At 42.2% G+C, this 18697-nt stretch overlaps 2 protein-coding genes across 2 annotated transcripts in view; both read left to right on the plus strand.

Moving 5' to 3' along the window:
• The window catches only part of LOC130681269 (bromodomain adjacent to zinc finger domain protein 2B-like), a 112280-nt gene extending 106917 nt beyond the window's left edge, over positions 1-5363 (plus strand). Inside the window, exons 24-25 of the mRNA XM_057493906.1 lie at positions 3262-3398; positions 3673-5363. Coding sequence (XP_057349889.1) covers positions 3262-3398; positions 3673-3892 — 357 coding nt within the window. The 3' untranslated portion in view covers positions 3893-5363. The remainder of the gene's footprint in view (positions 1-3261; positions 3399-3672) is intronic.
• On the plus strand, positions 4100-18037 carry LOC130681270 (uncharacterized). The gene is given in 3 exon segments (XM_057493907.1): positions 4100-4209; positions 12439-14710; positions 14791-18037. Coding segments are annotated over 3 exon segments (3537 nt in total). The 3' UTR covers positions 15946-18037.
• Positions 18038-18697: the final 660 nt, after the last annotated feature.

Genomic DNA, 18697 nt, shown 5'->3' on the forward strand with positions numbered 1-18697 from the left:
ACCATACTTGGTTTTCTTTCTGCCTTTGCTCCTTTTCAGTTTCCTGTGCTGGTTTTCTTACCTTCTTGATCGATAAGCATTGGAGTGCTTTCTTAGCTTCAGGGTTATCATCTGTAAAGTGGGATAGCATCTCCCTGGCGGGGTTTGTAAAGATCAAATAAGTTCACGAGTGTAAATATTTTTATGAATTTAAAGTTCTGTGACCCATTTATATTAATGTGTATGGTATTTTAGACTGTTTTACAGAATAGCAGAGGGTCTCACGTGGCATCATATTTACTAAGTTGCTTTCTTATTACGTGATCATCTTTGTCATCTATAGTCAACTATAGTTTAATAATAACCTTTATTGGTTGTACATGAATTATCTTTTAGTTTAGTCACAGTGAAGCTATAGAAAGTTTCTCTAATACTTTATGAATTACTAACAAATTAGGGTTTTAAGTCCTGGGGTATCATCTGGTAGGCTATAGGAGATTTCTGTTCCGATAAATTTGGTTAAATAATATTCTGGCTCTCTCTCATTCAGGGTATAGACCAGGAGATGTAAAGATCTATAACCTCATTCCAGCCCTTCTATGTAAATACAGCTTTCTGAGCCTCTTCCCTCTTCTTAGTTTTTTAAATGTAGTGAATTAGATGTTATATTTCTTGTAGCAATGAAAAATAAACATTCTATTTTGATTTATAAGGATTTTTAAAGTTAAATTTTAGAAATATCTTCCTAGTTAATTCATGGTTATTTACAAATTTTTATGCTGTATACCTTGTACTCCAATGGCTATTTCTATACACATTATTGTGGTTAAGTATTTTTATCCTGTGTGTATGTGCATATTAATGCCAAGATATATACATAGAATGAAAAAGCCTTATGTGTGTATGTATACGTATTTATACACACTCACAGAGACACACACACACGAGAAGTTTCAAAGTCCAGTGCCTATGAAAGCCACACAAATAACACAGAAGAGTTGAGACTATGGCAGACAGGGAAGTCATGCCCCCATTTAAGTGTCAGTCATCACTCCTGCCAATTGTTGTCATGTAGACATGTAGGTCCAGTGTTCTAGGATCTGCCAATATTTCAAGATTATGGATCTTTATGCATGTCCTCACAAATGTTAAATGTTGGCAACAAATTCAGAACTTTTACAAGCATTATGAGCCAAACATAGTAACAACACATGCTGTGGGCTGTTTACGGTCTGTGAGCCACCGCTTTACAACTTCTGATACATAAATGTACAAAAACAAATATGCGATGGTATGTACAATCTGATAGGTCCTGCTTAAGACATACTGAAGGTCCTCTGTGCATTCTAACAAGGTAGAAAGGGTGCAAGGGAAATATCTCTGTCTAATAAAGTAATCAGGTAACTGAATAAAAGCTTGTTTTTAAAAGTGTATGTGCACAATCTAATGAAGTAGTCTGACAAGTATCAATAATTAAAGAAACAAAAAGAGACTTTATTACCATTTTGTAACAAAAGTCTTTGGATTCTGTGGTTTAAATTTCACATTTTCTTACTGTGAGTATTGTTAGAAAATGATCTCAAGTAACATCTTAGTTCAAATAGGAACTAGAAGCGTTAGCCCATTGTTCATGAAATGTTCTTTTTATGTAAGACAACTATTCAGTCTTACTTAATCTTAATTAAATGGACATTTTCCTCATTATATATTCAGCATTCTCTTCTCTTTTTTTTATGATTTGGGGGTTCTAAAAGCTCAGTATAATATGAAAACTCAATCGGATTTTATTGAGTAAAGATTAATAAACTAAATGGAGAAGAGACTTAGTAAAACATTTTAATTATTTCCATCAGTGCAAGAGGTAGTGATTCTTTGATATGATATGGGAAAGGTGTTAGATTTATAGTTTGCCTTATTTTAATCCATTAAAATAACTCCTTAATTATGCATTTAACATCCCAATAGAGTACCAAATAATTGTAATTGCTTAAAAGCAGTTTTTAAAAAATGTTGGTAAAAGAATCATGAAATCCTCAAGGAAATTGTTACGAAATACTCTAAAGTAATGTTTTCCGCCAAGTTCAGTTCAAGAATATAGGCAACATTTAATTAGGGCTAGACTGAATATCTAACTCCACATTCTAAGATTTTTATTTCAAGATTTCTTAACAGTCTGAGTAAGGAGTAAATAATTTTCTAGAAGAGGATAAACACTGTTCTAAAGAATCAAAACACAAACCATATATTACCAGTGACCTTGCATATTTCTCTTCTTTGATCTGTTATATTCATTGTAACTTTAATTCTCAAAATAGATGCTTATTTCCCAATTTCTAAATTGGGGGATGTTGGGAGGAGGCTGGGTACTCATTGTTACATCGATGTGCTGCCTACAAATTGTTAGACTGCATAAGGGCCACATTGGGATTCGTTTGTTTTTTTCCATATACTTTCAGAGCTAGAATGACCTTACCAACTGAGTGACTTATCTTCTTCTACAGATAAGCAAACAGAGCCTCACAGATATTTTTTTACAAAGTTCCATAGCTAATTACTGACAGAGCATAGCTGGCATTCATACACTTAAATTCCAAAGATGATCTATTTTATGCTATTTCTTTACTGTTTTCCCCAAAAACATCTTTTTTTTTTTCTTCTCCTCATCTTTAATAACACTGCTTTGTTCACACCTGGGAACCACAAGTTTCTGGAACTCTCTTCTTAACAGCAAATGCTTTTCTGAGAAAAATAACAGTTTCCGGAAGATATGACCGTTTATAAAAGACTTTTGTTCCTATTTGACACTTCATGAGCCTTATTTCATGTTTCGGGTACCTTTTTAATAACCTCCTCAACTTTCTTATTAGTATTCTCTATATTTCTATGTATATTCACCTTTGTTCTTAATTATATTGTGCTCTAAAGGATAGTCTTTATATTCCTTCCATTAGTGACATTCAGTTCATTCAAAAGAATAGTATCTTTGATTCGTTCAAAGTCTAAAGGAAAACTGCTAAGTTCTGTAGCACCAAACATGGTGCCGTGAGATCAACATCTTCGAGTTTTAAGAATTCTTTAGAGTTTTCATGCATCATTAGATTTTAGCCTAGTATTATCGGAGATCAAATTCATAGATCTCTTGAAAATAATAAAACTATCAACTTTTTGGGTGAGAAAGAGTATTCTTTTTGTTTATTCTGTCAGATTTTCATAATTTAAAATAATAGAAGGGCTATAGAAAGTTATTTTCTTATACCTCATATATTATTTTTTTAATTAAAGGCAAGTTCACTGAAAAGGGGCCGCAAAAACAGAAAAAGGAAAATAGAGGAAAACACCTGCGGTACTGGAGTAAAACAAGAACGCTGTACTCGTGGAAAGAAACTGAAACAGGACAACTCTGACCCGACTCTTGGCAGGTATTCTTTCTGTTCCCCTGTCCTATATGTTCATAACACCCCACTGTATTTGTTTAAAGACCGTCCACCATATTAAAGGTGACTTTTTGACTGTGTAAATAGGAACTTTCCTATGTAATGTAAACTCTGTACTATAAGTAAACGTATCCTTTCATCTTTTTTTATGAATTAATTTGCATTGTCTTTGAAAGAGAATGAAAGCTAAACTTTTACTAAAGGTAGATAACTCTAAAGCATGGATATTGATTTCAAACATTATTTTCTCTCGTACAAGCCTTACTAAAATGCAAACTCGTCTCAATAAAGACATGAAAAAAAGAAAAATAGAAGAAAACACCTTCACTAACTTACCAAACCAGGAAAGCTTTAATTCTGTAAAGAAAAGGAAGCAAGACCACTCTGACCTGACTCTTTCCAGGTATAATTTTTGTTCCCCTGTCCTATATATTCATAACATCCCATTGTATTTGTTTAGAAACCTTCCACCATACTAAAAGTGACTTTATGACCGTTTGTGTAAATAGGAATTTTCCTATGTAAAGTCCACTCTGTACTATAAGTGTATTCTTTCATGTGTTTTTATGAATTAATTTGCATTGTCTTTACTTGGAAGAGAATGAAAGCTCAACTTTTCCTAAAGGTAGATAACTAAAGCATGGATAGTGATTTCAAACATTACTTTCTCTTGTACCCTTACTGAAATGGACAGTCATGAAGATGCACGGCCTTTTGTAGAACTGCCGGAGTGCAGCACACGGAGTCGTCTGCGTTTCCGCCTCAGGGATGGAAGACACGTTTTTATTAAAAGTGCGTAAGCAGCTTTATAATAACATGTCTGATATCTGGGGGTCTCGTCAACAAGAAATAAAGTGGTTAAACACACACACAGAGCAGTCTTTCAAGAATGATCATTTTCTTTTAAACAAATACAATATCCCTGAAAAAAGGAAAGCGTGGTGTGCATATTGGCTACTTTGGGCTGGTGTTTTCATCACTGGTGGTACATACTCAGCAGGAGCAGCTGGGCAGGAAGTAGTGGGCATGGTATGAAAATGGCAGTTGGTCCAGTACTAATTGTCACTGTACGTGTGGGTATCATTTGTTCTGTGACTGACTTGCACTCGAGGTGCCCTAGGGTGAGTGTATCCTCAAGCCCCTGGCACGGTTCTCCTCAAATAACCAAAGTCCTCCTAAGCCTGTGCTGCCACCCAACTACAGGTATCCACAGCATACTTTCATTCGGATGCACGAGGCCTTCGCCGTAACCGTCATCATTTCTGTCCTGGTTGCTCTGTAGATTATAGATCCCGGGCCTACCCGCAAGTTTGTATTTCGATTGCCATTCAAGTGGTAATCAATGAATGATAACCAATGAGTGCTCTACTGTTAAACCCAGGGTATCATCAATTTGAAATAATATGTAGAGAATAAAGTAATGTTTATTTAGTTGTTAACCATAGTGCAAATCAAGTGAAAGTTATGTGTGGGTATGGGGATATCTTGAACTCAGAAGAATTAAGTTATCATAAATGCACAGTGATCTCTTTTCCTGGTTTCAACCTCAAAATGAAATTTGTTAAAAGCACTAATTTTAAAATGAGGGTATCTAATCTGCCTTTGGTACCTTATGCACCCCCTCTGTTCTACTTTTTCCATTTCTTCCACCCCCAATACCTTTTCAAAATATTTAAAATCCTATTCATTTAGCCTCTCATTAAACACATCCTCAACAAGGAAATCTGATATCAATCATTTACTCCTTATTGTAAGTTTTCTTTGTGGGCTTCTTTCAACGTTATTTTTATCTTAAGTATTTCCATTTAAGAAATGAAAGAAGTTTGTGTTGTTAAAATAATTCAATTTCAACTGGAAGTTAAGGGAGGTATTTTAAGAGAATCAAAATTTTCCTTCCAGAGAAATATGACAGTCATACAACACAGGGAAACTAGTAGAGCCTTATCTACTAGGAATTTCACTTCAATAAGATCTCTTAGGCTTGCTTGAGCCATTTTATAACTCTACCTTTAAAAAAAGACTTTTTTTTTTTGGTATCACTAATCTACAGTTACGTGAAGAACATTATGTTCACTAGGCTCCCCCCTTCACCAAGTCTTCCCCACACACCTCTTCACAGTCACTGTCCATCAGCATAGTAAGATGCTGCAAAATCACTACTTGTCTTCTCTGTTGTACATCCCTCCCCTAGCCCCCCCCCCACTGCACATGCTTATTATAAGGCCCCCTTTCTGTTTCACCACCCATCCTCCCCAGTCCCTTTCCCTTTGGTTTCTGTTAGTCTGTTCGTGGGTTTTGTGATTCTATTGCTGTTTTGTTCCTTCAGTTTTTCTTTGCTCTTATACTCCACATATGAGTGAAATCGTTTGGTTCTTGTCTTCCTCTGCCTGGCTTATTTCTCTAAGCATAATACCCTCTAGCTCCATCCATGTTACTGCAAATGGTAGGATTTGTTTTCTTCTTATGGCTGAATAATATTCCTTTGTGTATATGTACCACATCATCTTTATCCATTCATCTTCTGATGGACATTTAGGTTGCTTCCAATTCTTGGCTATTGTAAATAGTGCTGCGATAAACATAGGGGTGCATCTGTCTTAAAAAAAGACATTTTTTTTAAAACTTCAACTATATACAATTGAGGTAATTCCCCTAATTTCCTTGAGCCCTTCAATTTCCTTCCCCCATATATAGATAACTTTAATGTCTTCCCAGTCAACCTTTTATATATTTGTTTAGCCACATGTATCTTTAAAAATATGTAGTGTGAAATGCTGGGCATAGAAGTCACAGGGCATAAATCTGTAAAGAAGTAAAAAGCTAACCTTTTCAAGGAATATTGCTTCTCTCTCACTTACCAACTTTACATTTCCCTGTATGGCCCCGGAAGATGACTGGTTAGCCAGAGACGGGTAAGATTCCTCAAGGGAGGAACAACCTAAGACAGGCACAGTCGCCGGGGGGCCATCAGGTGAGAAATTGGGGATCAACAGAGGTGAGGCTTAGAACCTCACCCCCCGTTTTGAGAGAAATCTGCATTCGTGGATGTTTTGTTGCCCTTGTCTAGCTTGGATTAATATTTAGTCTATAGGCACAGACCTGATCATCTACATTTGCCCTCTTACAGCACTGAACTGTGTTTTCCACCTTTATCTTGCATCTACCTACCACTTCAGCATTTTATTAAAAGAAGAAGAAGGGAGAAATGTGGGATTCACATATAAATGAAGTATAAAAATCAATCGAATAATCATATCTGACTTGATTGTTTATAGTTCATGATGCGTGATGAAAACTGAAAGTTTGTGTGATATGACTGCCCTTGCACACTGTTCACCATGTAAGAACTTATTCACTATGTAAGAACTTGTTCACCATGTAAGAACTTGTTCGTTATGCTTCAGAAGATTGGAGACTTTTGAGAATTAGGCTTGGGGTTAATCAATGATTGTGCATTGAGTCCCCTATACAGAATTTTATTGTTAACAACCATTTGATCAATAAATGAGAGATGCCCTCTCAAAAAAAAAAATAAATAGTGTCAGTACCAAATGATTTCCCTCATTGGTGGAGTATAACAACGAAGCAAAACTGAAGGAACAAAAGACCAGCAGACTCCAAGAAGGAAGTAGTGGTTACCAGAGGGGGAAGGGGTGGGGGCGGGGTGGTGGGGAGAGAGAGAGGAGGGGGATCGAGGGGGTATTATGTTTAGTACACATGGTGTGGGGTGTCACGGGGAAAATAGTGTAGCAAGAAGGCATATAGTGAATCTGTGGCATCTTACTACCCTAATGGACAGTGACTGCATTGGGGTATGGGTGGGGACTTGATATGAGTGAATGTAGTAACCACATTGTGTTTTCATTGGAAACCTTTATGAGTATATCAATAACCTTAAAATTAAAAAAAAATAGTGTGAAGGATATATGTACATGCAATGTTTTTAGACTTATCAGTAGCATTATACTATAAACCTCGTTCTGTTTTTGTTTCAAGTTGAATAAAATATATAAATCTAGTTAATGACTTTGATGCTGCAAGGTACTCCATCACAGGGATATATCACATGTAACATCCAGATTTCTCTAGGAATGCAAACTTAAGTTTTCTGCAGCTCCTTGTCACTGCAATGACTTCTCATACATGTCATATGTGGACTCATGGGTAGAAGCCAGTTATCAAAATGGTCCCAAATGATTCTCACCTTCTGGTATTCATGCCCTGGTGTAATCCTTTTCCACACTGTATCACGGTTAGCCAGGATGACCGGCATAATATGGCAGAGTGATGGCAGGTAAATTCCCAGACTAGGTTATAAAATATGCTGTTGCCTCTACCTTGTTCTCTTGGATCACTTGGCTCTCAGTGAAACCAACTACGGAGAACGAAGAACTGCACCAACTTGGAAGCCATGTGACTGTGGCATTTTAGAAGTGGATCCTTCAGCCCAAGACAAGCGTTCGTTCAGATAACTGGAGCCCAAGACAACATCTGGACTGCAACTTGCTGAGAGATCCTAAGCCACACAACCCAGAAAAGCTCCTCGTAAGGTTTATTTTCTGTTTTTCAGGATAATTGGCATGCAGTATCCAATGACACGCATATCTCAGAGACAATGCCGGTTCAGTTCCACACCACAACAAAGCATCTCAAGCAAGAAAGTGAAATGGATTTTTTGGTTTCCCAGTGCATATAAAAGTTACCTTCACACTATAGTCTCTTAAGTGTGCAATAGCATTATGTCTAAAAGCCGGTGTACATAACTTAAAAATACATTGTTGCTGAAAAATGCTAGCCATCATCTGACCTTTCAGTCACTTGTGATCCAAGGTCACCATAACAAATACAATAATAATTTAAAAGTGAAATACGATGAGAATTACCAAAATGTGACACAAACATCAAGTGAGCTAATGCTGCCGGAAAAATGCCAATAGACTTGCTCAACTCAGGATTGCCCCAAAACGTCAATGTGTGAAAACCACAGTATCTGCAAAGTGCAATAAAACAAGGTGTGCCCATAGTTTAGGGTGTATATCATAATGTTTCAATGTTTTTATATATTGCAAAGTGACCTCCAAATGTCTAGTTACCGTCTGTCACCATACAATTATTAGAATATTAGTATATTCCCTCTGCTGAACCTTACATCCTCATGACATGTATATTTTGTAACTGGAAGTTACCTCTTAATCCCTGTCACCTGTTTCACCCACTACCCACTGCTCCCTGCACTGGTAACCAACAGTTTGTTCCTTATCTATGAGTCTGTTTTGTTTTACGTTTGTATTGTTTTTTTAGTTTCCACATACAAGTGAAATATGGTATTTGTCTGTGTCTGATTTATTTCACTTACCATATTACCCTTTAGGTCCACCCATGTTGTCACAAATGGCAAGGTTCCATTCGTTTCTATTGGTGAGTAATCGTCCTTTGTGTAAATTTATCTTCTTTATCCAATTATCTACTGATGGATAATTAGGTGGCTTCCATATCTTGGCTATTGTAAATAACGCTGCAGTGAACATGGGGGTGCATATCTCTTTGAATTGGTATTTTGGATTTTCTTTTTTTAAGTTTTTGAGGGACTTCCATAATGTTTTCCTTAGTGGCTGCACCAACTTACATTCCCACCCACAGTGTACGAGGGTCAGGTGGTATCTCATTGTGGTTTGGATTTGCATGCTCCTGATGATTAGTGATGTGGAGCATCTTTCCATGTGCCTGGTGGCCATCTGAATTTCTTCTTTGGAGAATTGTCTCTTCATATCCTCGGCCCACTTTTTAATCGGGTTATTTGCTCTTTGGGTGTTGAGGCTGTAACATTTCCAGAACATCTTGCCTGGCTTTGGTATATCTGCATATCAATAGGGGTCTGAGGTGGAAAGAAGTATGGCTTTAGTGCATTTGCATCTTTCCTGGGGTGGAGAAGTTCATCTCCATATCAATGGGTGATTACCTGGGCAACAGAGGGCTTATCTGTACCTGAGAGGTGAGAGGGAAGGGGGGTGTTGTGGCTGCTTGAGCAGAGAAGAGAGACGGCCAGGGACTGCAGTTTGTGAGCAATAAACGGGTTTTAAACTTTATTTCTCCATTTAACTGATTTTGGTTTTTAGGCGTATTTTGCCCGGGGATTTCCTTTGCCCAGACTTACAAATGGTCAATATAGTCTTTTGGTATTTAAGCTAATACATTAGAGATTAGCAAGGTGAGAATCAGCAGGCAAGTCATTACATGATTTGTTGAATTAGACCAAACCTCTGTGGCAAACAGATTACAGCTTGACCTGAACATCATAATTTTCTACCACAAGCAATCTAACAAATACCATTTCCTATGATAAACATCCATGTCTTGAGGTGGTGTAGAACCTGAAGAATCAAAAGTTAGCATAAGCACAGCCATCTTAAAGGCTCAAACACCATTTTCTAACCTAGAAGGAGAAAAAATTACTAGAACTTTGAAAAACAAGTTAGTCAGCCAGTGTTAATTGGAGTGACCTTTAGTTAGCCAACCTCAATCAGTTAAGCTTATCTTGCTAGAACCACCCTAAACATTCCGAAAGTGATTTTATCTAACCAGAACCCCAGGATGAGGCGTCCGCCGAAAATTTATGTGTCTATGAAAAAAAAAAAAACACTGTATTGTGACTGTAGAAAATACTGCCCCTTTGAAAATGCTATAAAAGCTTCTGGCTTTGTGTGTTCGGGGTCCTTGTTGAGACCCGCTGCGTCAGGCTAACACATGGACCCCAGCTAGCTGGCCTCTGAATAAATTCCTCTTGCTTGTTGCATCAAGAGACGCCTTCTGTGAGTGATTTGGGGCGGCGTCCTCCTCTGTGAGAATCCAACATTTGGGGGCTCGTCCGGGATCGTGCGCTCACCCCGCTTCACTCCCGAAGCCGTTCTTGGAGGAAGAGGTAAGATTAGTGGTGCTTTGAGTTGTCGGTGTTCTGTGTTCTGTTTTTCAGTGAGACCGGTCGGAGTTCTGAAAAGGGTACCCTCTGGCAGCCGTCCCGGTCCTGTAAGGGGTTGCGACTGCGGTCGGTAGACATACTTGGAGCACCGCAGGCTGCAACCCTGGGGGACGCCCCGGGGAGTTTGGAGGGCCAGGGACGCTTGGTGGCCTCCCACCTGTTTTTCCGCAAAAGTGAACTGGATGAGATAAGGTTGGTTTTTGGGCACCGAGAGTATCAGCCCACTGATTCCTTCCGGTTCTTGGTCAGAAATCTGAGGAAGACAAAAAGCGGCCGCTGTGTGTCTAATCTCTGTGTGTCTCTGTTTTATGTGTCCTTTACGTGTCTAATAATTGTTATACTGGCAATATGACAGACAGTGACGACCCCCCCTTAGCCTGACGTTAGGTCATTGGACAGAAGTGAGAGCAAGGGCACATGACTTGTCGGTAGTAGTTAAAAAATGGCTGTGGCAGACTTTCTGTACCTCCGAGTGGCCCACTTTTAACGTTGGATGGCCCCCGGAGGGGACTTTTGACCTCTCCACTCTGCTTGCAGTAAAAGCTGTTGTTTTCCAGAATTCAACTCGGGGACATCCGGATCAGCAGCCCTACATTGTGGTCTGGCAAGAATTGGTGGAAAATCCACCGCCCTGGGTAAAGCCCTGGGTGTGAAAGAAAGCGAACTCTCGAGTCTTATTGGCTCAGGCTCAACCTCAGGGAAAAGGGAAAGAGACCACCAAAATACACCCTGACACTCAAGACTTGCTCATGGTTGATGATCCCCCTCCTTACCCTCCTGCCTCTGCCTCGGAGCCCGAGGCCCCGGCGGCCGAGGCCCCAGTGCCTCCGGCCCCGGCACCTCCGATGCCTCTAGCCTCTGGTACCGAGGCATCGGGGCCAGCTCCGGGACCGGCCCAGGGAACTCGGCGGCGCCAAGGGGCCGCATTGGACCCATCAGGTATTTTTCCCCTCAGGTCTTATGGGGCCCCCATTCTCGGGGAGGAAGGAGACCCGCCTTTCCAACCTCTGCAATACTGGCCATTCTCCTCTGCCGATTTATATAATTGGAAAGCTAACCACCCTCCTTTTTCAGAGGAACCGCAGAGACTAATGGGACTGATAGAGTCCCTGATGTTCTCTCACCAGCCCACTTGGGATGATTGTCAGCAGCTCTTACAGGTACTCTTCACCACGGAAGAAAGAGAAAGGATCCTCCTGGAAGCGCGAAAGAACGTGCCTGGAGCTGACGGACGACCGTCGCAACTCCCTCATTATATAGAAAGGGGGTTCCCACTGACCAGACCCAACTGGGACTTTAATTCTCCAGAAGGTAGGGAGCGACTAACCATCTATCGCCAGGCTCTGGTGGCAGGTCTTCGCGGGGCTGCAAGGCGCCCCACCAATTTGGCCAAGGTAAGAGAGGTTAGTCAGGGAGCCGCTGAGGCACCCGCAGTGTTCTTAGAACGCCTGATGGAAGCCTTCAGGCGGTATACTCCTTTTGACCCCACTTCTGAGGAACACAGTGCTTCAGTGGCTCTTGCCTTTATTGGGCAATCAGCGCCTGATATTAGAAAGAAGCTTCAGAGACTAGAAGGCTTACAGGATTTGTCGTTGAGAGATTTGGTGAAAGAAGCTGAGAAAGTTTATCATAAGAGAGAGACTGAGGAAGAGAAGGAATTAAGGAAGGAAAAGGAAAAAGTAAAGAGGAAAAGAGGGATAGGAAGCATGAGAGAAATTTAACAAAAATCTTGGCCGCAGTAGTAGAAGGTAAGGGACGCCCACCCTCTAGTGGTAGAACTAGTAAGGCAGGGTACCTGGGCAACCGGCCTCCTTTGGATAAAGATCAGTGTGCATACTGCAAAGAGAAAGGACATTGGGTGAAAGAATGCCCTAAAAAGCCACTGCAGAAGCCTCCAAAAAAGGTGTTGTCTCTGCTGGAAGACGAAGATTAGGGACGACTGGGCTCGGAACCCCTCCCCGAGCCCAGGGTAACTCTGAAAGTGGAGGGGCAACCCGTTGAGTTCCTAGTAGACACCAGTGCTCAACATTCTGTATTAACTAAAGACAAGGGCCCTCTCTCTGGCAAAAAGTCTTGGGTGATTGGAGCTACAGGCCAGAAACAATATGCATGGACCACCCGAAGAGCAGTAGACTTAGGAGTAGGACGAGTAAGTCACTCGTTCCTCATTATACCGGAATGCCCTACACCCCTGTTAGGAAGGGACATCTTAACCAAAGTAGGAGCCCAAATATCTTTTCAAGCTGAGAAACCTCTGGTGACTAATCAGGAAAATAAGCCTTTGGACTTGAGTATTCTGACCATAAGATTGGAAGACAAATACTGTCTTTTTATGGAACCAGAGCCCTCCTGAATTAGTCAGGAGTGGCTCGACCGATTCCCAGGAGCCTGGGCGGAGACGGCGGGCATGGGGCTCGCCAAGAACCAGCCCCCTGTAATCATAGAACTAAAAGCTTCAGCCTTGCCAGTGACTGTGAGGAAATATCCAATGAGTAAAGAAGCCAGGGATGGAATTAGGCCACATATCCAGAAGCTTATGGAACAGGGAATATTGGTAAAATGTCAATCCCCATGGAACACCCCCTTGCTGCCTGTAAAAAAGGCAGGAACGGGAGATTACCGACCAGTACAAGATTTAAGAGAAGTTAACAAAAGGACACAGGACATTCACCCCACCCTGCCGAATCCCTATCACCTACTAAGCTCCCTGGCCCCAAAAAACATCTGGTATTCAGTTTTAGATCTAAAGGATGCTTTCTTTTGTCTGCGCTTGCACCAGAACAGCCAACCGCTATTTGCCTTTGAGTGGAAAGATTCCACCACAGGAACTACTGGGCAATTGACCTGGACTCGTTTGCCACAAGGATTCAAGAACTCGCCCACCCTCTTCGATGAGGCTTTACATCAGGACTTGGCTTTCTACCAAGCTTCAAACCCACAGGTAACTTTGCTGCAATATGTTGATGACTTATTGATAGCCGCTCCCACCCGGGAGACCTGCCAAGAGGCCACTGAAGCCCTTTTGACTGAACTTGCCAAATTAGGGTATAGAGCATCTGCTAAGAAGGCACAGATCTGCCAACAACAAGTGATTTATTTGGGATATTCCCTGAGAAAAGGGAAAAGGTGGCTTACTGAAGCCCGGAAGCAGACTGTGACGCAGATTCCGGTCCCCACTACAGCACGCCAGGTTCGCGAGTTTCTGGGGACAGCAGGGTTTTGTAGATTGTGGATACCTGGATATGCTTCCTTGGCCGCCCCTCTGTACCCCCTTACCAAGGGGACAGCCCTGTTTGTTTGGGGATCTGAGCAACAACAGGCCTTTGATGATATCAAGAAAGCCCTCCTCTCAGCACCCGCTCTAGCATTGCCAGACGTAACTAAGTCATTTGTCCTTTTCGTGGACGAACGGAGCGGAGTAGCTCGAGGAGTGTTGACCCAACAATAGGGACCTTGGAAGAGACCTGTCGCCTATCTGTCAAAAAAATTAGACCCCGTGAGTAGTGGGTGGCCTGCCTGCCTGAGAGTAGTAGCAGCTGTGGCCCTCCTAGTTAAAGATTCTGACAAACTAACACTGGGACAAAAACTCACTGTGGTTGCTTCACATGCGTTGGAGAGCATAATCCGGCAACCATCCGAAAGATGGATGTCAAATGCCAGAATGACTCACTACCAGACCTTACTCCTGAATCGTGATCGTGTGGAATTTGCCCCACCTGCCATCCTAAACCCAGCTACTCTGCTCCCCGATTTGGGAAAAGAAGTACTTCATACCTGCCAGGAAATCCTGGCTGAGGAGGCGGGGACCCGCCAGGACTTACAAGATCAGCCTTTAGAAGGACCAGGACTCCTGACTTGGTATACAGACGGGAGCAGTTACATTATGGATGGTAAGAGAATGGCGGGAGCTGCAGTAGTGGATGATAACCGAATCGTGTGGGCCAGTGGACTTCCAACGGGCACTTCTGCACAGCGAGCAGAGCTCGTCGCTCTGACTCAGGCTCTAAAGATAGCAGAAGGTAAGAGACTTAACGTCTATACCGACAGCCGATGCGCTTTTGCCACCGCTCACATACACGGGGCTATTTATAGACAGAGAGGGTTATTGACTTCTGCTGGAAGAGATGTTAAAAACAAACAAGAAATTTTAAATTTGTTAGAAGCCATCCATAGACCTAGAGAAGTGGCAATAATACATTGCCCTGGGCATCAAAAAAGCGACTCTCTAATAGCTCAAGGAAACAGAAGGGCGGACCAAGCTGCAAAACAAGCAGCCCAGGGAATGAATATCTTCCCCTCCAAGTGTACCCGGAGGCCACTTGTATTAAGAGCTTCCAGTATACACCCGAAGACCTCGCTTGTATAAACAAATTAGGGTTTAAAAATTCCTCACCCCACGAGATATACAAGTCTGAAAAAGGGAGAGTTGTCCTGCCCCAGAGAGAGGCAGAAGAATACTTAAGGCAATTGCATCAATTGACACATTTGGGAGCAAAAAACCTAAAGACCTTGGTTCAAGACTCCCCTTATCATGTTATTGGATTAGGAAAACTGGCTGATGAGGTTGTAAGAAATTGTGTTCCCTGCCAATTAGTAAATGTGAGTAAAAATCCAGTAACATCGGGGAAAAGACTTCGAGGGGATCGCCCAGGAGCTTACTGGGAAGTTGACTTCACTGAGATCAAGCCTGCTAAGTATGGATATAAGTACCTTCTAGTTTTCCTAGACACATTTTCAGGATGGACAGAGGCGTTCCCCACCAAAACTGAGACAGCTCAGACGGTGTCTAAAAAGATCCTTGAAGAAATATTTCCCAGGTTTGGAATCCCAAAGGTAATCGGCTCCGACAACGGCCCTGCCTTTGTTGCCCAGGTAAGTCAGGGATTGGCCAAGATTTTGGGGATGGATTGGAAATTGCATTGTGCATACAGGCCCCAGAGCTCAGGACAGGTAGAAGGGATGAATAGAACTCTAAAAGAGACCCTGACTAAATTATCCATAGAGACTGGTTTATATGATTGGTTGGTCCTCCTTCCCTTCGCCTTATTCCGAGTTAGAAACACCCCCAGCCGTTTTAGACTAACACCCTTTGAAATAATGTTTGGAGCCCCGGCTCCACTAAATGCAGCTCACCTCCACGTATCCCCTGAATCTGTGACTAATAAGTTTCTGCTTGAAAGGTTACAGGCTCTGGAAGTTGTGCAGAAAGAAGTGTGGGCCTCTATCCGAGAAGCCTATCGGCCAGAGGACATTTCAGTACCTCACCCGTTCCAAGTGGGAGACTCTGTCTACGTAAGGCAACATCGAACGGAAAATCTTGAGCCTCGGTGGAAAGGACCCTTCATCGTCCTTTTGACCACACCTACAGCTGTGAAAGTAGATGGCATCTCTTCCTGGATACATGCTTCACATCTGAAGAAAGCGCCTCAACCAGACCCGGACTGGCGAGTAATTCGAACTGATAACCCTCTTAAATTTCGCTTGTGTAAAAATGATCGTGTCACTAACAATTCTAATTCTAATGACCCAGTTACTTCCCACCTTCCAGAACCCTAACCCCCATGAACCCAGGTTGCTGACATGGCAGGTTTTCTCTCAGACAGGAGAGGCAGTGTGGTCTGTTTCTAAGACTGCCCCCCTTAAGACCTGGTGGCCGTCCCTGCACCCTGATGTTTGCGCCCTAGTTGCTGGATTAGACACCTGGGACATACCTAATATACCTTGGAGACAGGCCCACCTAATTCGACCACCAGACCGCGATTATTCTGCAGCCCAGAGCCAGGTTTCCTATGGAGACAGCGGGTGTAGTTATCCCCGAGCACGCAATAGAATAAAAACCACTACCTTCTATGTCTGCCCCCGTGACGGACGAACCCACCAACAAGCCCGACAGTGTGGGGGCTTAGAATCCTTTTATTGTAGCTCTTGGGGCTGTGAAACTACGGGTAATGTTTATTGGAACCCCGTGTCCAGTTGGGACCTCCTTAAAGTAGTCCTGAACCACACATCCCCCAACTGTGAGCAGACAGGGCTATGCAACCCCTTAAATATCACGTTCAGTGATAAGGGGCGCCAGTATGATGGATGGGTCACTGGACGACAGTGGGGGCTCAGATACTATAAATCTGGATATGATAAAGGCCTCATATTTACTATCAGGCTCAAAGTTGAGACCCTTCCAGCTGCCCCAGTAGGACCCAACGCTGTCTTCCGGGATCAACCGCGTCTCCCAGCCCCAGCCCCAAAACAGGCCCTAGCCCCACCTATGGACTCTGCCACCACTCCCTCCGCCTCCACTCTTGGCCGAGCCACCTCCTTTCCTGGCACCGGACAACGCCTTCTCAACCTCCTTGAAGGGGCTTTTCAGGTCTTAAATACCACCAACCCTAACACTACTGAATCCTGTTGGTTGTGTTTCTCTTCTGGGCCACCTTATTATGAAGGATTGGGATTGTTAGGCAGTTTTAACAGGACAACCCGTCACGAGATCAGTAGCTGAGGAAGCCACAAGAAGCTAACTCTGACTGAAGTAACTGGAAGAGGAAAATGTTTAGGTTCAGTCCCCCCCACCCATAAAGCTTTGTGTAATGAAACCATAGCTGTGACCTCCTCAGGTGAAAATGAGTATCTAGTCCCTCCTCCCGAAGGGTGGTGGGCTTGTAACACTGGAGTGACCCCATGTGTCTCTACTTCTGCCTTCAACTCCTCCTGCGATTTCTGTATCATGGTTCAGCTGGTGCCCAGGTTGATGTATCATGATGACCTCTCATTCGCAGCTGAATTTGAACCTAGGCATAGATATAGGAGGGAGCCGGTCTCGCTGACCTTAGCTGTGTTGTTAGGGATAGGAGTCGCAGCCGGAGTAGGAACAGGGACAGCCGCTATTATCCAAGAGAACTAACATTATGAGGGACTAAGGACAACTATTGATGAAGACCTAAAAACCATAGAGCAATCCATTACTAAACTTGAAGAATCTCTGACTTCCCTCTCTGAAGTAGTCTTGCAGAACAGAATAGGGCTGGATCTGCTGTTTCTAAAAGAAGGAGGATTGTGTGCAGCTTTAAAGGAAGAATGCTGCTTTTATGCAGACCATTCCGGAGTAGTAAGAGATTCAATGTCAAAGCTTAGGGAAAGGCTAGACCAGAGAAAGAGAGAACGAGAAGCCGGCCAAGGGCTATTTGAATCTTGGTTCACTAGGTCCCCGTGGTTTACGACCTTGATATCCACTCTGGCTGGGCCCTTACTCATCTTTGTGTTGCTCCTCACTTTGGGACCCTGCATATTAGATCGGCTGATAACTTTTGTTAGAAAAAGAGTGAGTGCCGTTCATGTACTAATGTTGCAGCAACAATATCATTCACTCACCCAACAGGAAGATACAGACATTCCATGATTGGAATGCCCTTAAAGAGAAGTGGGGAAATGTAGAACCTGAAGAATCAAAAGTTAGCATAAGCACAGCCATCTTAAAGGCTCAAACACCATTTTCTAACCTAGAAGGAGAAAAAATTACTAGAACTTTGAAAAACAAGTTAGTCAGCCAGTGTTAATTGTAGTGACCTTTAGTTAGCCAACCTCAATCAGTTAAGCTTATCTTGCTAGAACCACCCTAAACATTCCGAAAGTGATTTTATCTAACCAGAACCCCAGGATGAGGCGTCAGCCGAAAATTTGTGTCTATGAAAAAAAAAAAAACACTGTATTGTGACTGTAGAAAATACTGCCCCTTTGAAAATGCTATAAAAGCTTCTGGCTTTGTGTGTTCGGGGTCCTTGTTGAGACCCGCTGCATCAGGCTAACACATGGACCCCAGCTAGCTGGCCTCTGAATAAATTCCTCTTGCTTGTTGCATCAAGAGATGCCTTCCGTGAGTGATTTGGGGCGGCGTCCTCCTCTGTGAGAATCCAACAGTGGACACAATAAAAAAACCCAAACCTTTCAATATTACCTAGAAATTGTCCTAACCAGAGTTATAAACACATTTTAAAAAATGAAAACATACAAAATAAGTATAGATTCCATTTAAAATACTTAGTACCAGGATATGTACGTGTTTGCTAAATCTCTCTTGTCTTTCTAAGTGAAGGCTAATGGTTATTAAGTACTTAACAATCTCAAAAGCAATAGCTTCCTCACAGGCCCCTGCTATTGACATCAAGTCTCATTTTAACTTTCAAGGCTAAGTTCAAGATATCTGATGCTTGTAATTTTCTTAATCCATTTAATGACATAGAGAAGTTTATTTGGATGTGAACATTACATTAGACAGTTTTTGATTATTCAGCTAAATATCAGGTAACATTTC

The sequence above is a fragment of the Manis pentadactyla genome, chromosome 16 (assembly GCF_030020395.1).
Source record: "Manis pentadactyla isolate mManPen7 chromosome 16, mManPen7.hap1, whole genome shotgun sequence".
Taxonomy (NCBI): Eukaryota; Metazoa; Chordata; class Mammalia; order Pholidota; family Manidae; genus Manis; species Manis pentadactyla.